At 34.4% G+C, this 18,434-nt stretch overlaps 1 protein-coding gene across 1 annotated transcript in view; it reads left to right on the forward strand.

The window, feature by feature from the left end:
* OstDelta (oligosaccharide transferase delta subunit) overlaps positions 1-18,133 on the forward strand; it is a 56,307-nt gene extending 38,174 nt beyond the window's left edge. Inside the window, exons 8-11 of the mRNA XM_089094015.1 lie at positions 2,122-2,326; positions 4,772-4,957; positions 14,871-14,966; positions 17,780-18,133. Of these exons, the coding sequence (XP_088950141.1) occupies positions 2,122-2,326; positions 4,772-4,957; positions 14,871-14,966; positions 17,780-17,992 (700 nt within the window). The 3' untranslated portion in view covers positions 17,993-18,133. The remainder of the gene's footprint in view (positions 1-2,121; positions 2,327-4,771; positions 4,958-14,870; positions 14,967-17,779) is intronic.
* Positions 18,134-18,434: the final 301 nt, after the last annotated feature.

Genomic DNA, 18,434 nt, shown 5'->3' on the forward strand with positions numbered 1-18,434 from the left:
ATTTTCCTTTAGGGTAAATTTTCAGAGCAAAACGTTCTGTAGCTCTTCTCTACTATTCTTTTGAAACATTTTAAGCATAATATCTTTCATTTGTCTGTCTCGAGGGGAGGGGGGGGGCGTTAAGACGCGATGGCTGATAGTTTATTTCAAAAATTGTACATTGATTTGAGAGCATGCAAGGAATAACTGGAAGTTTGTGAGACTTTCAGAATCATGTTGCACTTGGAAATGCAATTGAAAGAGTAACGATCATGATTACTATTATCATAATACACTTTTTAATATTTTCTAATGAATATTTTACCGGTGAAATTTACTAGGAATTTTGTCTATTCCTTTAATGATTTGCATAGAAAAAAAACTTGATTTCGTAGGTTTTAATCTACATTCCAATTTATTGTAGATAATCCAAAATCTGGGTTGAAAGACCCAAGAGTGTTACCGCTGCTCGTGTGGTTTTTTGTCCTTTTTTTCTTTGTGTTATTAATGCTTTGGCTGTTTGTATGATTTCTGTTTAGCTTATGAATATGTGCGTAAAGATTTTTTTTATGAGATTACTGACATTACGTGTCTCTGCAGCTCAAATTCAGGATTAAAAGTGCAGAAATTGGTTGTCTTGCTCATCTCTCTTTTTTGCTATTAATTTGTTTTTCTTATTTTTTGCCTCTATGCTTCAGCATTTTTCTCGATATGCTCGAGTGGTTCTGAGACTTTGATTTATTTGTTTTTTTCTGGATACAGTCGGGATGTTGTAATATTTATTGACAAAGGTAAACTATTGTCTTCCTACTTGCATGAACTTATACAATGTGACACTCTTTTTTTAATTCAGAATTAAATAGTAATTGACTGTCATATTCAGTCTAACCACAGTTTGGCCCAATGCTGATTCCTATTCTCTTTTATGGACCTGCTTCTTATTCTTAGCCAAAATAAGTTTGTTAAATTATTTATATATTTTATTTAGAATTAGAGATGGCTGACGAGCTTGATAGCCCCTCTGTAATAAGGCCTTTTTGGTTCTTTTAACTTAAATCACTCTTCACTTTTATTTTTTAAATGCGTTTTATATTCAATTTGTGTTTATGTTTGTTATTTCCAAATCTGATGAAAAAAAACACACATTTCTTTACCAGGAAAATTTTAATACCTGAAGGTATTTTAATTAGTTTTTTTTTATTTGTCTTGATGCTAAAATTTTTCAGAAATGCTATGTGTACGCCAAGCGTTTTTGAGTAAAATCCTAATGATGTTTATGCTGTTTAGATTTTACTTTTTCTTGCTGTGCTGTTCGAGATGCTCGTGTTAGAAGTTATCTTAACTTTTCCTTTTGTACAACTGCGTAACACTATGCTGTCGATGGTGCCACCAGCGTTTAGTCATGAGAGTCAGATTAAGCACTAAAAGAATGACTTTTTAGTTTCACATTTTATTTAGCAACAATAGTAGGAACCAAGAACTTCATTTTTGCAGTTTGCTCGTACACCTGAGGTCAGGGGTTCGAGTCTTGGTGTCGCTCGCTATTTGGTATGGAACGGGGATCAAAGGTGTGACTCGGTAAGTCCAGCCGGTGTCGACCCCGCTCTAAATGGGTGCCTGGAGAAATTTGAGGAAAAAAAACACGGGAAACGTCGGATGATTTGCCCCCGAACACGCATTGCACTCCCGGCCGAAGGCATTGAACCAGGAGATTGGTACCTACGTAACGCAGATAATTGATCAGCATGTGAAATATCTAAAATTTAAGGGGACTATAACATGTGATTTGAGCACTAGTCACTGAACTCACTAGTCACTGATACTCTAATCACTAGTCACTGATAATCTGTTTTATCTTTTGTCATGTTTTCACAAACTGTTCCTAAGCTGTGAAGCCAGCTCAAATTCAACTTTCGTCAGTGGTAGTTTGTCAAATTGTAAGCTTCTGAAAAATAATGAAGATGATTTCACTCCAACAAGCTTTTGTGATTTTCGGTTCTAACCAACTCAAACAGTCAATATTCTTCTACTAAAATGTAAAACTTATATGCAGTAATCATCCTAATGTTTGTAAGAGTAATATATGGCTATTCTTAGCACGCTCTATATAACCATTTTGTAGCTTATTTTTGTTTTGTCTAGTGTCCAACCACACGCCAAGCTTGAGACTCAGCTGGAGTTGGACGTCCATCAGCGAACTGTTGTCAAATTTCGAGTTCATGAAAAAGACTCGGGAGATAATTTCACTCCTCAGCAGGCTTTTGTTCGTTTTTTTCATGAAGAATCCAAAAAAGAAGTATTTTTGATTGCTGAGCGGTACACTAAGGAACTCTATAAAGCAGAAATGGTAAGTCAAAAGATAAACGTTGTGTAAAGACACTGGAAAAAACATGAAAGGGGAAAAAGACAAGGAGCATAAAAGAAAGATGAAGAATGGGTGACAAGAATAAATATAGAGACTGAGATTTGTAGTCGCTTTCAAAAAAGTTAACGATCGTCAATATGTTGCTCAGTTTTAAAGATGGATTGATCATAAGCAGAATTTATAAATACAGAAATGCTATTAACATACTTGCGACTCGGAATTTTGAATATAAAGAGGCTCCAGTATGGGCTGTTGGTAGCTCTGTTCATGAAGTCTGTGAAAACAGCGGTGGAGAGTTTTTTTTTTAATGTTTGAACGTTTCCTCTGAAGAAGACAAGTTGAACTATAATGAGTAAAGTTAGAAAGTTTTTTTTTTGTTTTTTTTTTTTTTATCAAACATGGAAAAATTAATTTGTTCAAACGAATGTTTAAAGTGGTAATTTGGGGGGGGGGGGGAATTTCACAAAACATATTCCATAATTTGGAGTAGAGTTGATCGAAAGTTTGTGAAACATTCAAGGTTGTTGAGATTCAAATGAGAAAAGACTCAAAGGTTTTATGAAGAGCGGACTTTTATTATTACAATCAACTCTCGCTAATTTGAAATTCATGGGCCGACGATTTTCCTTCGAGTTAAGTACAGTTCAACTTATGCATAGTTAGACTCATAGAGCTGATTCTACATAAAATTCGACTTATAAAGGTAAACGACTTATAGAAGTAAGCCAAATGAAATTCGAGTTACAGAGGTACAAAATCGCTAAGTTTCCTCCCTACACCCAGTACAAAGTTAAGAATAACTTTATTATTGTATTATAGACTTGACATACCAAGACTTGACTTTCAAATGTCAATAATAAATTTAGTTTCCTAGGAATTAGACACCTGAATATTAACCGAATCTGATACAAAAATATGTTAAACCTAATTAATAAATGTAAAGTTGAGATGTTGCATCAGCATACCGAGGTTTGGACTAACAGAGGTTCGTTGAAAAAACTTTGAGATACAGAGGTAAACTTTGACTTGTGGAGGTAAAATGAAAGTCAAATGACGAATTATCTACTGAATTTCGAGCTATAGAGGTAATTTTCAGGTCACTTCCACTTACAGAGGTAAAATACAGCAAAATTATTTCGAGTTATAGAGGTAATTTTCTGGTCACTTCCACTTACAGAGGTAAAATACCGCAAAATTATTTCGGGTTATAGAGGTAATTTTCTGGTCACTTCCACTTACAGTGGTAAAATACCGCAAAATTATTTCGAGTTATGCATAGTTTTTTCTTCGACTTGACAGTTTTTTCCAAGGGGATTGAAAATAATTCGAGATATTTAGGATTTCGAGTTATCAAGAGTCGACTGTATTATTACATTTCTTTGGAAACTAATCATTCCTTTGGCGTTTTTCGTAAAGTAAAATGCTAGAAGAAGACATACGTTCTGCCGTTCTCACCTTTTATCTTCTGCTTTTCCTTCCTAGAAAATAAAACTAGCAGTTCTGGATAATAGGCCTTTTATTCCTAATTATTGTACAAGAGCAGTAAATTTTTAGATTGTCAAGTATTCTGATTAACCTCTCAAAAGCTCCCAAGCGTGTCCTTAAGGGCATTCTCGTTGCTGTATCGCAAAACATAGAAGATAATATTAGTGGTTTTTTTTAAAGGCACATATATGCAATCTTTTATCTAGAACTCCCAAATCTGGGAAACTCCAACAAGAAAAATTTGTTATGAGGAATACTAGGTACTAACCTGGCAAGAATCTATATACTTATGGTTTTTCATGATATAATCATGTCATTTCATGTTTTTATATGTTCCAACTCCATATAACATATAACAATCGCTTATATTTTATGTACTGTACAGTGTACACGCTGAACAATATGCTAAGCTAGTGAAGTTGGTGACATGAAAATGTTGCAGAGTAATCATGAAACCGTGAGAAGGCCTAGAGGCTTTTTTAAACCCCCAAATATTCACTGAAGAAAAGACCAGCACCCGAGCAAAGCAATGGCGTATCCGCAATTGCCTTAGACCCGAGTTGTCGACTCTAGCAGGTGGAGAGGAGTAGATGGGAAAAGGTTGTGGATGGAAAGAGGTGACAAAGGCCTACGTAGCGGGCTTTTTGTTAGGCAAAAAACCTGCTAAGTATGATGTTTGGTTTGTATATATATATATATATATATGTATATATATATATATATATATATATATATATATATATATATATATATATATATATATATATATATATATATATATATCATAAACTCCTTGTTCTTCAATCTTTTTTTTCGTTTTGGATTCAGATGACTTTTTTTTTTTTTTTACATCAAAGGTTCTTTACCACTAGACCTTGAAAGGTAAATTTATGGATTATATGTATAGAGTAATTAACTCATATTGTGTTGTTTCATGAAAAGGACTTGAAAGTTAAAGAAAAAGACTTTGGCGGTGTGTCTGGCGTATACGAAGTCGATCTCATTGTTGGTGATTCTCTTGCCGTCAACGCTCTGAAATGGAATATAGCCTCTGTGAAGGTTTCAGTTACTGAAGTGGTTCAAGGAACAGCCCATGAAAGCTTGTATGCACCAAAGCCGGAGATAAAGGTAGGTTTTGGGTTTAAATTGACTACTGAAAACTTGGGACCGAAATATTAACTTTCAGAACTTCGAGCAAGGGACTAGGCAAGAATTAAGATAAAAAAAAAAAAACTCGCATCGTACACAAAATCATATATTTTATCTTTACATAATAATAATAATTTATTTTTAACCCACTATATATATATACATATATATATATATATATATATATATATATATATATATATATATATATATATATATATATATATATATATATATATATATATATATATATATATATATATATATATATATGTATATATACAGTTGCTATTCAGTCTCTGACCTTTTAAGACATATTTATTCTTTAAAAGGATTAAATCCCAGTTTTTGAACAGGTGTGAATTAAAAGGATTATGTTCGGACTCAATTAGAGACTAAACTTAATTTTATCCAAAACCCCAAGAATGACTAGGCGAGTATGCCCCGATTGTTGCTGCAGGGCAACGTTAAACTGTTTGATATGCAATGACTGTGAATCATATTTTCACGAACAATGGTGCTGGAATTGAATTTTTCCAATGGACTAAAAGTTGTCTATACCTAGATTGTTCTGTGAAAAAGGATAGTTTAAACAAGTATAGTCCAAAAAAGGTAATTACTTTTGCTGATACTTATTCCAGTCAACCCCAGCCTCTCCCAATTACTCCCCCTCGTCGTCTATCGGGCAATGACCAGGCGAACAGTGTGATGGAAATTCGATCGCCCCCTCTAGCTCCAAACCTTCCAAGTAATAATGACCACCTCGAAGCCAACAAATCTAATGCCTCCTGCCAGACGGAAACTACTACTTGTGACAATTGTTGTTCTAATCCCCTATGAGACTTATCACTCCTTTCCCTTAGAGTAATGAGAGATGAATTAAAATGAATAAACAAGGAAGTATCTGCTGTCATAGATCTTAGGTCGGATCTAAGTGATACCCCTCAAAAGTCTTCTAATACTAATGAGGATCAAAATCACGAAATTATCAATGACAAATCCCACCCGGATAAATATGCAATTGTTTCCTGTAACAAAGAAGTGATGAAACAAACTTGTATTTTTCAAAAGTTCAGTTACCTTGGGGATAACATAAATAAGAGTTCATCTGACCTTGAAAACATGAAGTTGAATACTAATGAATGCGAACTAAAGGTCAAGTCAATCAAGATAAGCGGTCATGAACTGACTACACATAAGGGTGTATGCAAATTCGCCTGGAATGATATTTGCAAAAAAAGGCAAAAAATGTAAATATCTACATGTTTGCAAGAGTTTTAATTTTGGGGGTGAGTGTAAAGTCTCTGACTGCCAACTATTACACCAGAAAGTTTGTTTTAAGTTTGGAAGTGGTCGTTGTTTTGTTTGTGACCGGATTCATTTGAATCATGGCTATGGCGCATTCAAAAAACTTTTTAATAATACCTGAAAGAGTTATCATCAACTGTCAAACTTTCTCCCGTGTATTATCACTATGAATATTGAGCAGCCAAAAAACGAAGTTCGCCACACCAGCCCACTGTTCCCACCAGCCCTCAAAAGCGACAGGAATCCGAATTATCAAAAGCACCGAACAAACCCAATCAGAAGACCTCCATGTTACGTTCCAGCTCCCTCCCATTTAAATTGCCAAATCAGCCCATCTCCTCAGTCCCGTTATTTACATCAAATGAACCCAAGAACTTACAACAAGTCTACAATAACAAATCAAGAAACCCTTGTTTGATACATTGCTGCTCCTCCTACACATTTCCCAGAATCCTTCTAGCGAATGTAAGGTCACTGGTAAATAAAATGAATGAATTTCAAATTAATCTTGATAAAAACCAGATAGATATTGCTTGCCTTATCGAAACATGGTCTGCAACTGAAGACTTTTGTTCCATTCCAAATTATGGTTCCCATTTTAAGCCTAGGTTAGACAAAGATGTTATCCCTCTATCTAATGATGGAGGAGTTGCTTTTTTTTGCCGGTCTGCCCTTACTAATATGGTTATTTCATTTTATGAAATATTGAGCAACTCCAAAAACGAAGTTATCTTGCTTTTGACCTGGCCCAAAAACCATCCAAAACAAGTATCTTGCATGATTTTTTGTATTATTAATTACCCTCCTCGTAGTGGATTAAAGGAGGAGCTGACGGCATATCTGCAGTATTATACTGACTGAATTCGCTGCGAGTACCCTTATACTGCCACTACATTATGTGATGGTTTTAATGAGCTAGACCAAAAGTGGCTTAGCTCTGCTCTTAGGCTTGATCAAGTGGTCAAGTCACCTACTCGCGGTGATAAAACCCTAGACTTGATTTTTACCAACATTGTAGATTACTACTGTGTCCCCAAAGTGGCCCCTCCATTAGGAGCAAGTGACCATCTATGCATCTTTTGGACCCCCTTATCTTCCTTTCCCCCTAAGCAATTTATCAGTTACTCTTATAGACCCATTACTGACGAGAAGGTTGCCCATTTCAAATTAAAACTTAGTTCCAAATCTTGGGCCAATATCCTATGTTTTACCAGTGGTAATGAAATGGCTTCTAAGTTTTCAGCGGAACTTTTCCAGTTATATTGTGACACCTTTCCAGTGAAAAATTTTACTCACAAATCTAACTGCAAACCGTGCATAAATAAAAAAATTTTGTACCTAATAAATGAACAAGATAAACTCTTTAAGGAAGGATTTTTCCAAGAATCTCGAAAGCTTAGAAACATCGTTGTTAGCAAAATCTGTAAAGCAAGAAAGGAGCATGGTGCGCACGTGCTCAATAAGTTATTGTATGCGGACCCTAAGAAATTCCACAAAAGTGTCCAAGATCTCATGGGAAAGGTCTCTTCAAAATTTTTCTTACTGGACAGTAATGGTGACCCAGTGGGTGAGGATGTCATAAATGATCATTTTGCTTCAATTTGTAAAATTCACCCGCCACTCCAGCATATGCCGGCCAACAGTGCAGTGAGTGACATTCCTGTGATTGAAATACATCAGACCCAACTTAAACTCGAAACTCTTGACACAAATAAGTCAGTATACCAAGGTAATATCCCTACCAAATTGATTGTGGAATGTGCACAGTATTTAAGTGTATCTCTAACTGCTATTTTTAACCAATGTTTTGTAGATGGTATTTTTCGTGTGTTTTAAACGAGCTATCATATCTCCTAGACCAAAAACTAATATCTCAAAAGTTTCCTCTGACTTAAGACTAATATCTAAAACCCTCCATTTTCTCCAAAGTATTTGAAAGTTTTATTTACCATTTCCTTTTTGACGATATTCATGATAAAATCAACCCAAATCAGTTTGGCTTTAGGCCGAATCATAGCACCACGCATTGCTTAATTTATCTACTTGATACTATTTTCAAACATCTTGAGTTGAATAGTTCCTACGTTGAGGCTGTTTTTGCTGATATTAGTAAAGCCTTCGATAATTTGGATCATTAGACAGTTATAGATAATGCAAGGGCTTTAGGTGCAAGAGATTTTGTTTTACCTAAGTTAACTACATTTTTGTCTGGCTGTGAGCAATTAGTAGTCCTCCCTAATGGGGATTCATCAGGATTTTTCTTGATTTCCTGTGGAGTACCTCAAGGGGCTAGGTTAGGTCCTTTAGCATTTTTGATGGCTTTTAATAATGTTTTACCAAGTTTTGACAACACTTTTAAATTTATGGATGATTTGACATTACTGAACCTTTGTCAAACATCTAATACTTTGAATGTTAGACTCGATTCACTAATTAATAATTTAAAGAATGATCTTGACAATGTTAAACTCAACTTAAGCATGCCCAAAAGCAGTTTCATGTTATTCTCTTTTTCTAAAAATATACTCCCTATCAATAAGTACCTTTGCATACCAAATTCAAAAGCTGTTAAACTGCTTGGTGTGCAGTTGGACAACGAACTTAAATGGAACTCCCACATTTACCAATTATTTAATTCAGGTTGTTTTCTCCTTAAATCTTTCTCCCTTCTCAAACGGTTCTCCATATAAATCCAAAACCTTAAAATGATTTATTGTTCTTATATAAGACCCTGTTTGGAATATGCTTGCCCTGTCTGGCACCCTGGGTTGACCAAAGACCAATGTTCTAAAATTGAAAGTATTCAAAAAAGAGCAGTAAAAATTATTCTGGGGACGGCCTATACTACATACAATGAAGGTTTGGCTGGACCTGTATCCCCAAATGTTGACCATGAGGTACAAAAACTCTTTTGTCCCCTATTTTGTTTCCTGTTTTAATAATTGATATAACTTTTCCCCTGACATCTGTTTTATTATTGATTCAATTTTTTGTTTTATGTTTATCACATAACATTTGTTTTGTTATGGTAATTCTGACGTGCTTATGCTAGCTTTTGTGCTATTTTAGCCAATAAATCATATTCTATATATATATATATATATATATATATATATATATATATATATATATATATATATATATATATATATATATATATATATATATATATATATATATATATATATATATATATATATATATATATATATATATATATATATATATATATATATATATATATATATATATATATATATATATATATATATATATATATATATATATATATATATGTATGTATATATATATATATGTACCATATATATATATATATATATATATATATATAGTGGGTTATGTTTTCATCGGGTATGATTGGACCTCTTTGAGCTGATATTCCTTCAAAACTGATCACTTAATTATGAACATTTTGAGTTGAGGTATCATTATCATAATTCTATTGAACATTTTTTAGAACAAAAATGATAATGTTATACATTTACAAGGATATTCTTAAGATTTATGATATAGGTGACTGGAAGAAAAAAATTAAAATAGTTCATATACAGCAATCTCTCTTGGTTTAATGTTGAATCAGAACAGAAAAAGATAGGAATTTTCCTCTTTTGCAAATTGTTCTGACACCTAATATAAAAGGTATCCAATGAAAATAAGAATATATTCATCAAGTCTTCATTGATAGCTGGGTTGCATATTTGCTAGTATAATTTTGTTAACAAGTATTGCCAATTTACAGCAAAAACACTGAATTTGACGTTAAAAACACTAATTTGTCCGTAAAAAGAAAGAAATGAACCACTTATATCAAGTGAAGTAATCAACTGGTAAGGAAGATGAAAATACAAAATATTGTTCTTTTTATCCTTTGGGTGGGGGTTTGCGTTTTAGACTTATTCTTGGTTCAACTATTTTTTATTGCATTCTCTGCAAAAGGCATACATAAGAAATTGCAGTTTCCACGAGCACACCTCTCATAATTGATTTTTGCTGAAAATGACATTTTACGTGCGTCCATAGCAGTTCTCCATGCTGAAATAAAATATTTAAGCCTTTAGAGTTTACACGGTAAAAATAAAAAACCCTGGTTGTTAAGTATGAGGTGGTGCCATTCTTCCGGAGATATCTCTGAGATTACTAGCCAAAAATAGGGGCCTACTACTGCTAATTTCAGTCACCATTTAGGACTGGCTATCCTGTCCAGCGTCTGACCATGAAGTAGGGTATTTTGTGGAACACACTGCCGAACCTGGATGAATTATTCTGGATGGGGGATGGGGGGGGGCTCAAACCCTCCGGGCATATGAAGCACCGGTCGTGGCACAAGAAAGATCCTTTGAAGAGCAATGCAAGGTGTGAGAAAGAAGTTCTATTGCTATTACCGATTTTGAGCTCAGATGACGATTGCTGCTGATGGGTGGTGAGTCGTGGATAACTCCTCCCTCTTGCTTGAGTGTTGCCTGCCAGGTTTACCTAAAGCTGCTGGCTGGGGTTTTCGAGATGGTAGAAAAAACAATGGTGGGCGCCTTGATATCACCGAGGAAGGTTCTTCTACGAAGGAAAAAAAGAGATGAGTAAGCACAATGTCAAAATACTTCAGCCCGAGAGGGCACCTATAACCTAATGGCTATCAGTACTATTTCTTTCTTTCTTTTTTGGGGGGAGGGGGAGCAATAGGCTTTTTTTGCCTTATCAGGGGTGCGGAAGGCTCATTCAGAGGGTCAAATGATTAAGGTCAAAATAGAGTAAGGTGTATAAAGCGTCCGCAGCTGGCCTGGTATAAGGTGGCTTATGTGGCGATAAGTTATTGTTATAATGCTAAAGGAATAATTTATGTACATAAGGTTGCACATTATAGCAATTTTGTTTTTCATACGCTATGCTATGTATTGAAATATATGTGTAATGTTGAAAGGGGAGACTTGGGGAAGTTCGTTTCTTTACCGTGGTCCTTTTGGGTACACCTCGTGTGTCAGAAACGTCAAACATAATTTTAGGTCTGTTTTTATTGGTCATGAATAAACAAGCATTTGGATAGAAACGTATTTTATTAAATAAATTCGTCAATTTAAAGGCTAATGAAAAATTCGATGAAGTATGTCGTTTTTTTTATTTAATCATAAATATGTTATAAATCATAAATATGAAAATATGAATTATTTAATCATAAATATGTTATGCATAAGGGAAACATGTTCTAGTCGCTTTTTTCAAAGTAAAGAACGATGTGGGCAAAATGTTTTTTTTTTCACCCGGGCACTTCGTATCGAAGGGGTTGTCTTAGAAACTTCGAAAAGGGCTCATTTGATTGGAAATTCAAAGGGCTAGTGCCCTTTTTAATAGTCGAAAGTGATTGGAGGGCAACTAGCCTCCCCCCCCCCCGCCCCTCATCCCCCAAAACAGATCCAATCAACATTTTGAGATAGCTATTTTGTTCAGCGTAGTTGGTTTCCAGATAGAAAATATGTTTTTGAGGAGGACACTCCCCCTCAACCCTCTGGGCAAGGGTTTTAAATTATGCCTTGAGGGCATATAAGAACGATGTTGGCACAATGTACTATGTATTATTTTTTTTCTTTTAGAGCAGGGCACTTCATATGGAAGGGGTCGTCGTAGAAATTTCAAAACGGAGCTCATTCGATTGGAAATCGAGAGTTCTAGTGCCCTTTTTAATAGTCGAAAGGGATTAGAGGGCAACTAGGCGCCTCCGACGCCCATCATTCCCCCAAACACATCCAATCAAAATTTTGAGATAGCCATTTCGTTCGGCATAGTTAATATCCACATAGAAAATATGTTTTTGAGGATGAAACTCCCCCACAACCCTCAGGGCAAGGGTTTTAAGTTATGCCCTGGGGGCATATAAGGTTTTTATGGCAGGCGTTGTCGTAGAAACTTCAAAACAGGCTCATTCGATTGGAAATTCAAAGGGCTAGTGCCCTTTTTAATAGTCGAAAGTGATTGGATGGTAACTAGCCCCCTCCCCCCCCCACGCCCATCATTTCCTCAAACATATGCAATCAAAATTGTGAGATAGCCATTTTGTTCAGTGTAGTTGATTTCCAGATAGAAAATATGTTTTGAGGAGGACACTCCCCCACAGCCCTCAGGGCAAGGGTTTTAAGTTATGCCCTTGGTACATATAAGGTTTTTGAAGAAAGCGTTGTCGTAGAAACTTAAAAAAAAAGGTCATTCGACTGGAAATTCAAAGGGCTAGTGCTCTTTTTAATAGTCGAAAGTGATTGGAGGGCAAACAGCCCCCCCCCCCCACGGCCATCATTCCCCCAAACACATCCAATCAAAATTTTGACATAGCCTTTTTGTTCAGCGTAGTAGATTTCCAGATAGAAATATGTTTTTGAGGTGGACACTCCCCCACAACCCTCGGGGCAAGGATTATAAGTTATATCCTGGGGGTATATAAGGTTTTTATAGAAGGCTTTGTCGTAGAAACTTCAAAAAAGGCACATAAGAATGAAAATTAAATGGGCTAGTGCCCTTTATAATTGGAGAAAGGGACTTTTGGGTAGCTAGCCCCCCCCCCTACGCCCATTAGATGCTTACAAAAACCCGATGAGATAGGCATTTTGTTCAGCATAGTTGCTTTCCACATAGATAATATATTTTTGAGGAGGATACTCCCCCACAGCCCTCAGGGCAAGAGTTTTAAGTTATGCCCTTGGGGCATATAAGGTTTTTATAGAATGTGTTGTCATAGAAACTTCAAAAAAAGCTCATGCGATTGGAAATTCAAAGGGCTAGTGCCCTTTTTAATAGTCGAAAGTAATTGAGGGAAAATAGACCCCCACCCTCCCACGCCCACCATTTCCCCAAACACATTCAATAAAAATTTTGAGATAGCCATTTTGTTCAGCGTAGTTGAATTCCAGATAGAAAATAAGTTATGCCCTGGGGGCATATAAGGTTTTTATTTAAATCTTTGTCGTATAACTTGAAAAAGGGCTCATTCGATTTGAAATTCAAAGGGCTAGTACCCTTTTCAATAGTCGAAAGTGATTAGTGATATTTTTGTTGTTGTTGTTGTTTAGACCAGGGCACTTCGTATCGAAGGAGTTGTCGTGGGAACTTCGAAAAGGGCTCATTCGATTGAAAATAGAAAAGGCTGATGCCCTTTTTAATAGTCGAAAGTGATTGGAGGGCAACTAATCCCCCTTCCACTCCCACCTCCCACCCCCACCCTCCCATTTCCCATTATGTTTAAAAACTAATTGTTGCCTTAAGATTAAATCAAATTGCACTGTGGTAATACTAATTCCCAATAAGGCATCTCAGCAGTATCCCAGGAACGACTGAGGGTATTATGTTCAAACTTTCGGGGCTATTTCTGCTCTTAAAATTTAACCAAACAAAAAAAGCGTAAGTGTATCTAAGCTATCAAAGACAGTAAACTGATTTTTTGTGAATGGTATTAAGTTTTCCATTTCAGGTCATCTAGAGGAGGTATGAAACTAAATTAAACAGTACTATTTGTGTCCAGATTTATAAAAGGGTGTATGTTGTTAAAAATAGCTGAAAATTTTTTCCAGCATACAAATCGCAGGCCAAACTATCAAGTCTTAGAAAACGAAAAGATTTAAAGTACTATTTCATTTTTGCCTGAAAAGACTACGTCAATATAAAACGAACAGAAATTAATTAAAAAGACTTTTACCACAAAATAAGTTTTTCAAAGAAAAGTAAAGAACTCCATTAAACAAAAAATTAGCAAAAATAAAATCAAATAATCTACCAAGCGTGAAGCTACCACAAATCAGCATTGATAAATAAATGAAACCCATAAGGAACAGAAATTACAATAAATAACCGAGTCAAACTCAAGACGAGTAGAAACTAACATAAGTTGGGCGCAAAACCCCTATGCCTTTCCAAGACCAGACAAAATTTGCACTTTACTGAAAAAAATACAAATGAATGTGCATTGTCAATTTAATATAGATATACTGATATTTAATAATCAAAGTGTTAATATTATTTGATTTATTAAAGTTATAAAAGTAAAAACATTTAAATTTTTTTCAGTAAAGTGCAAATTTTTTTGTGGTCTTGGAAAGGCATAGGGGTTTTGCGCCCAACTTATGTTAATTTCGGCTCGTTTTTAGTTTGACTCGGTTATTTATTGTAATTTCTGTTCGTTTTGGGTTTCATTTATTTATCGATGCTGATTTGTGGTAGTTTCACGCTTGGTAGATTAATTGTTTGATTTTATTTTTCCTAATTTTTTGTTTAATGGAGTTCTTTACTTTTCTTTGAAAAACTTATTTTTTGGAAAAATTTTTTTTTAATTAATCATAAAATAAATAGGGCTGGTTTTGAAGAGTTTTGTATGTAGAATTTGATCAAATTGAATTATTTCGGCAGTTCAAAGTGAACTTGTAAAGTGGGTAATGAGAAAACAAAAAACTTCTGACACTGTTCTCTGTCGAACTCAGAATAAGTAACATTTACAGCTGACTATATATTCGTGTAATTTATTTTATTTTCACTGCTGCTTATGCTATCTAAACTGCTCAGTTTATATATATATATATAAATACTTTTTCAGCACATGTTCCGACAGCCTGAAAAACGACCGCCTGTCATTGTTTCAAATGTCTTCACTGCAATTATCGTTGGTCTCTTTGTTGTTTTCCTTTTCACGGTAAGTTTAATTAATTTTAAATTGACAGTATTTTTCGTCTTTTATCATATCTTCAGCGGTTTCTTGGTCAAAAGAGTATAAAACTCAGGACAAACTTTTTAAGAAGTAGTGAAATGAGAGGCCGTAAATGTTTCTATTTTTGTTATTTTTTCAAATTTACAATTTCGTCTCTAAGGTTCTTAAACAAATTCTAAGGATTTTATTCTTAAATATATATTAGATTTTTCTGTTTTTTTCATCTTTCTCATGGAACTGGTGTTGAATTGATCATTAGATTAGTCATCATATTTTTTCGCCATTGAATTGCAGACAAAACTGTCTGACAAAAACAAATAATGGGTGGAACTACTTTTTCTTAGAAATTATTGCTGCCCCTTTAAATGATGCAGTATAATGAGTTCTTTTGCCTTATTTTTTCTGTATTCATCACTGGATACGCATATGTTGTTTTGAACAGTATTCCGTTATTTACCAGTAAGCGAAAAAGGGTTGAACTGAAATTGACGTTGGGTGGCAGCTTTGGTTAGAGATTTAAAGGTAGTATGTAGCATCTCTTTATCACTAACATTGTATTGCAATTTTCAATGTTTTTTCCAATTGCCGCTTCAAAGAACCTTACAATTAAGGCTTAATATGACAATTAAGACGTACAATTAAAATTAATGGTTACAATTACCGTCTAGGCCTAGCCAAACAAAAATTCATTCGCATTAGACAATGTGTTTCGGCCAAAAGAGTTGAATTATAAAAATTGCCTTCACCTGACTTTCTAAGTTCCTGATTTGATGGCCCACTTTTGCTATTGAGCAAGTGGAGTAGAAATCTAGTCATATATTTTAATGAGTGCAGAATTCATTTAGACTTTTTTTTTCTCACTTTTATTTTTCCTCCTCTTTTTTAACTTGTTCAATTGCTCCTGTGCAACTTACACTTATTCAAATCTTACCTCTTTTCACTTATTCAAATGCTCCTGTACAATTTACTTCTATATGGCAGTCATATCTCTATAAACTTTACACATTTTGAACCAATGTGAATGTATTGTCTTGTAAATTATAAAACTTGATTACAAATTGTAATTTGTAAATTCTGCTTGTGATATGGATAGATGCTAGGTTGATTGCGTGGAACATTGCGTGATGGGTTTTTTGTGTCCAATGAAACAAAAACACAAATGAGAAGAATAAAATATCTATCAACGTGGAATATAATAACAGGTAAAACAAAAAATCAAAACAATAAACCTAAATCAAAAAAGTCAGCCACTCACCCAAAATCCAACGACTATCGATATTCTCAATTGTTTTTCTTCGTCTTTTTTTGTTTCGTTTTTCTTTCTCTTCATTTTTTTTAATCGCTTCTCTAGATTCTAATTAAGGACATCGTTAGTCGTTAGATTTGGACCTTTTTTTATTTAGATTTATTGTTTTGATTTTTTTTTCTGTTATTTTATTCCGCGTTGATAGCTTTTTAATTCTTCCCATTTGGGCTTTTGTTTCATTTTGATATCCACGTTGTTTGTTTTTGTCTTTTCATTTATTTTATTCTGTATTTTTTGGTACTTACTCTGATTTTGCTGATGAAGTGAAGCAGTTTTCTTGTCGAAATATCCGTTTTTGATGCATCCGGTATCTTCATTGTCCTTATAAAATCCCATTTTCGGTTTTAATCTCTTGTTTTTTGTGTATGCAACTTCCAAGCTTCATGTACTTTCTCCGTGAAAATGCCCAAATTTGCACGAAATTTGATAACTTCGTTTGATAACTTAATGTCAAGCAGATTTTCTCTAAGAAATTTTAGTTTGTGAAAATTGGGAGAACAAAATTAGTCCTGAGCACCCTCAAAACCCCCCGCCATGCTTCTGACATTTAGGCGGAACAGTAGACAGGCTGCACCTTATTTGAACCAGAATTACACTAGGATTTTTTATCAATATGACGAGATGAAATATAGCTCTAATTATTTTTCAAGAAATAATAGTTATGCTTTGGAATGTATAGCACTGTTATAGTTCGAAGTTCAAATTTCTTCCGGATCTGTGAAGGTCTTTAGTTTACAAAGTTGATTTTTTAGTACTCGACTTTGGGTTGAGAAGACTTTACAACACTTTTATGTCTAGAAGTAATATTGGGCTCACCTGAATAATTTTCTGCCTGAATAATTTTCTGCTTACCATCGGGAAACTGAGACAGGACTTGTATAAAAGAGAGTTTAGCTGCATAACTTAGAGCAGTAGCTGTATCAAGTTGAAAACTTTCCGTAAATTAAAAAAGTTACATTGATTGGGTGCCGGAAAACAGAAAATAAAGTTGATTTTCAAAATAAACATCGTAATTTGAGATTTCGTCACATTCTTTTATTCCTTGGATCTACAGTTATGAACGTTTTGAAAGGTTGAAAGGTACAATGTTAAATAGACGCCGAAAACATTGAACAAAAGTGCTGCTGTCTAAACACTTTCGACGACAACGTGTAAACGAATGTTGCTGCATCACTACACGTTGTCTTGGCGTCGTAAATCTAATTATTTTTTATTTTGACATGCTAAATTTGGTCCAAGTCAATATTTGTCGTACATACAAACCCTACCATTGGGAAAGTGGGTGCTAATTCTGGGCTTAATTTCATCTCTTGAATATTTAAAATCTTTTACAAAAATATGCTCTTGTGGTTATTTAATGGCTATTGAGGACTGAAAAAGATGTATTCCGTTCATTATTTGTCATTTGACTATGTTGACTTGAGATACTTTTTATATTGCGCAATTACGTCTAATGATGCTTGTTTTGCAACTTTTTTTATTTTATTTACAGGTTTTGCGACTTGTTGGACCAAGCATGCACTTCCCAGCTCCCATTTGGTCAATTGGGTTCAATTTGTGTTTACTTGCCACATTTGCCCTCTATGCTTGGTTTTGGATCCAATTGAATATGTTCGAAACTTTGTATTATCTGTTTTTCTTAGGTGGTGTCACATTCCTTGTTGGTAATAAATTTTTATCACATCCAGCAGCCTATCAAAGCTGAATGTTCATATTTAAATAGTATCTATTTTCTCATTTTCTGTATGTGAGCTTGAATAAATCAATAGTATTATGCAGGGTTTGTGTTTTTTTCTTCTTTTTGTTCAGAAGCTTTAATTAATAAATTGATTAAATGTTTTAATAACAGAATTATGTTTATTATGCAAATAGTAGAGGTTAATTTAGAACTCCTAATGTCCGAGTCACTTCTTCGATAAGGAAGAAGAGATAGAGAAGTGGTTTCATTAGGGCATCTTACTGTTTTGGAGTTACATAAGTTGGTGGTGGTTAAAGCTCTTCAGGGCATCAAACACGATGAAGATACTTTTTTAAATACTGATTAGATAGGTTAATTAATTTGCTAACCTCTGGTCAAGGATCGGTTTGCTACCTTTGTTGCTCACAGGTCTTGGTGGTGAAAACCTAAGCCAGAATCTGAATTGGAA

This window comes from Artemia sp. Qi Xiang Cuo, chromosome 9 (genome assembly GCF_049724085.1).
Source record: "Artemia sp. Qi Xiang Cuo chromosome 9, ASM4972408v1, whole genome shotgun sequence".
NCBI lineage: Eukaryota > Metazoa > Arthropoda > Branchiopoda > Anostraca > Artemiidae > Artemia > Artemia sp. Qi Xiang Cuo.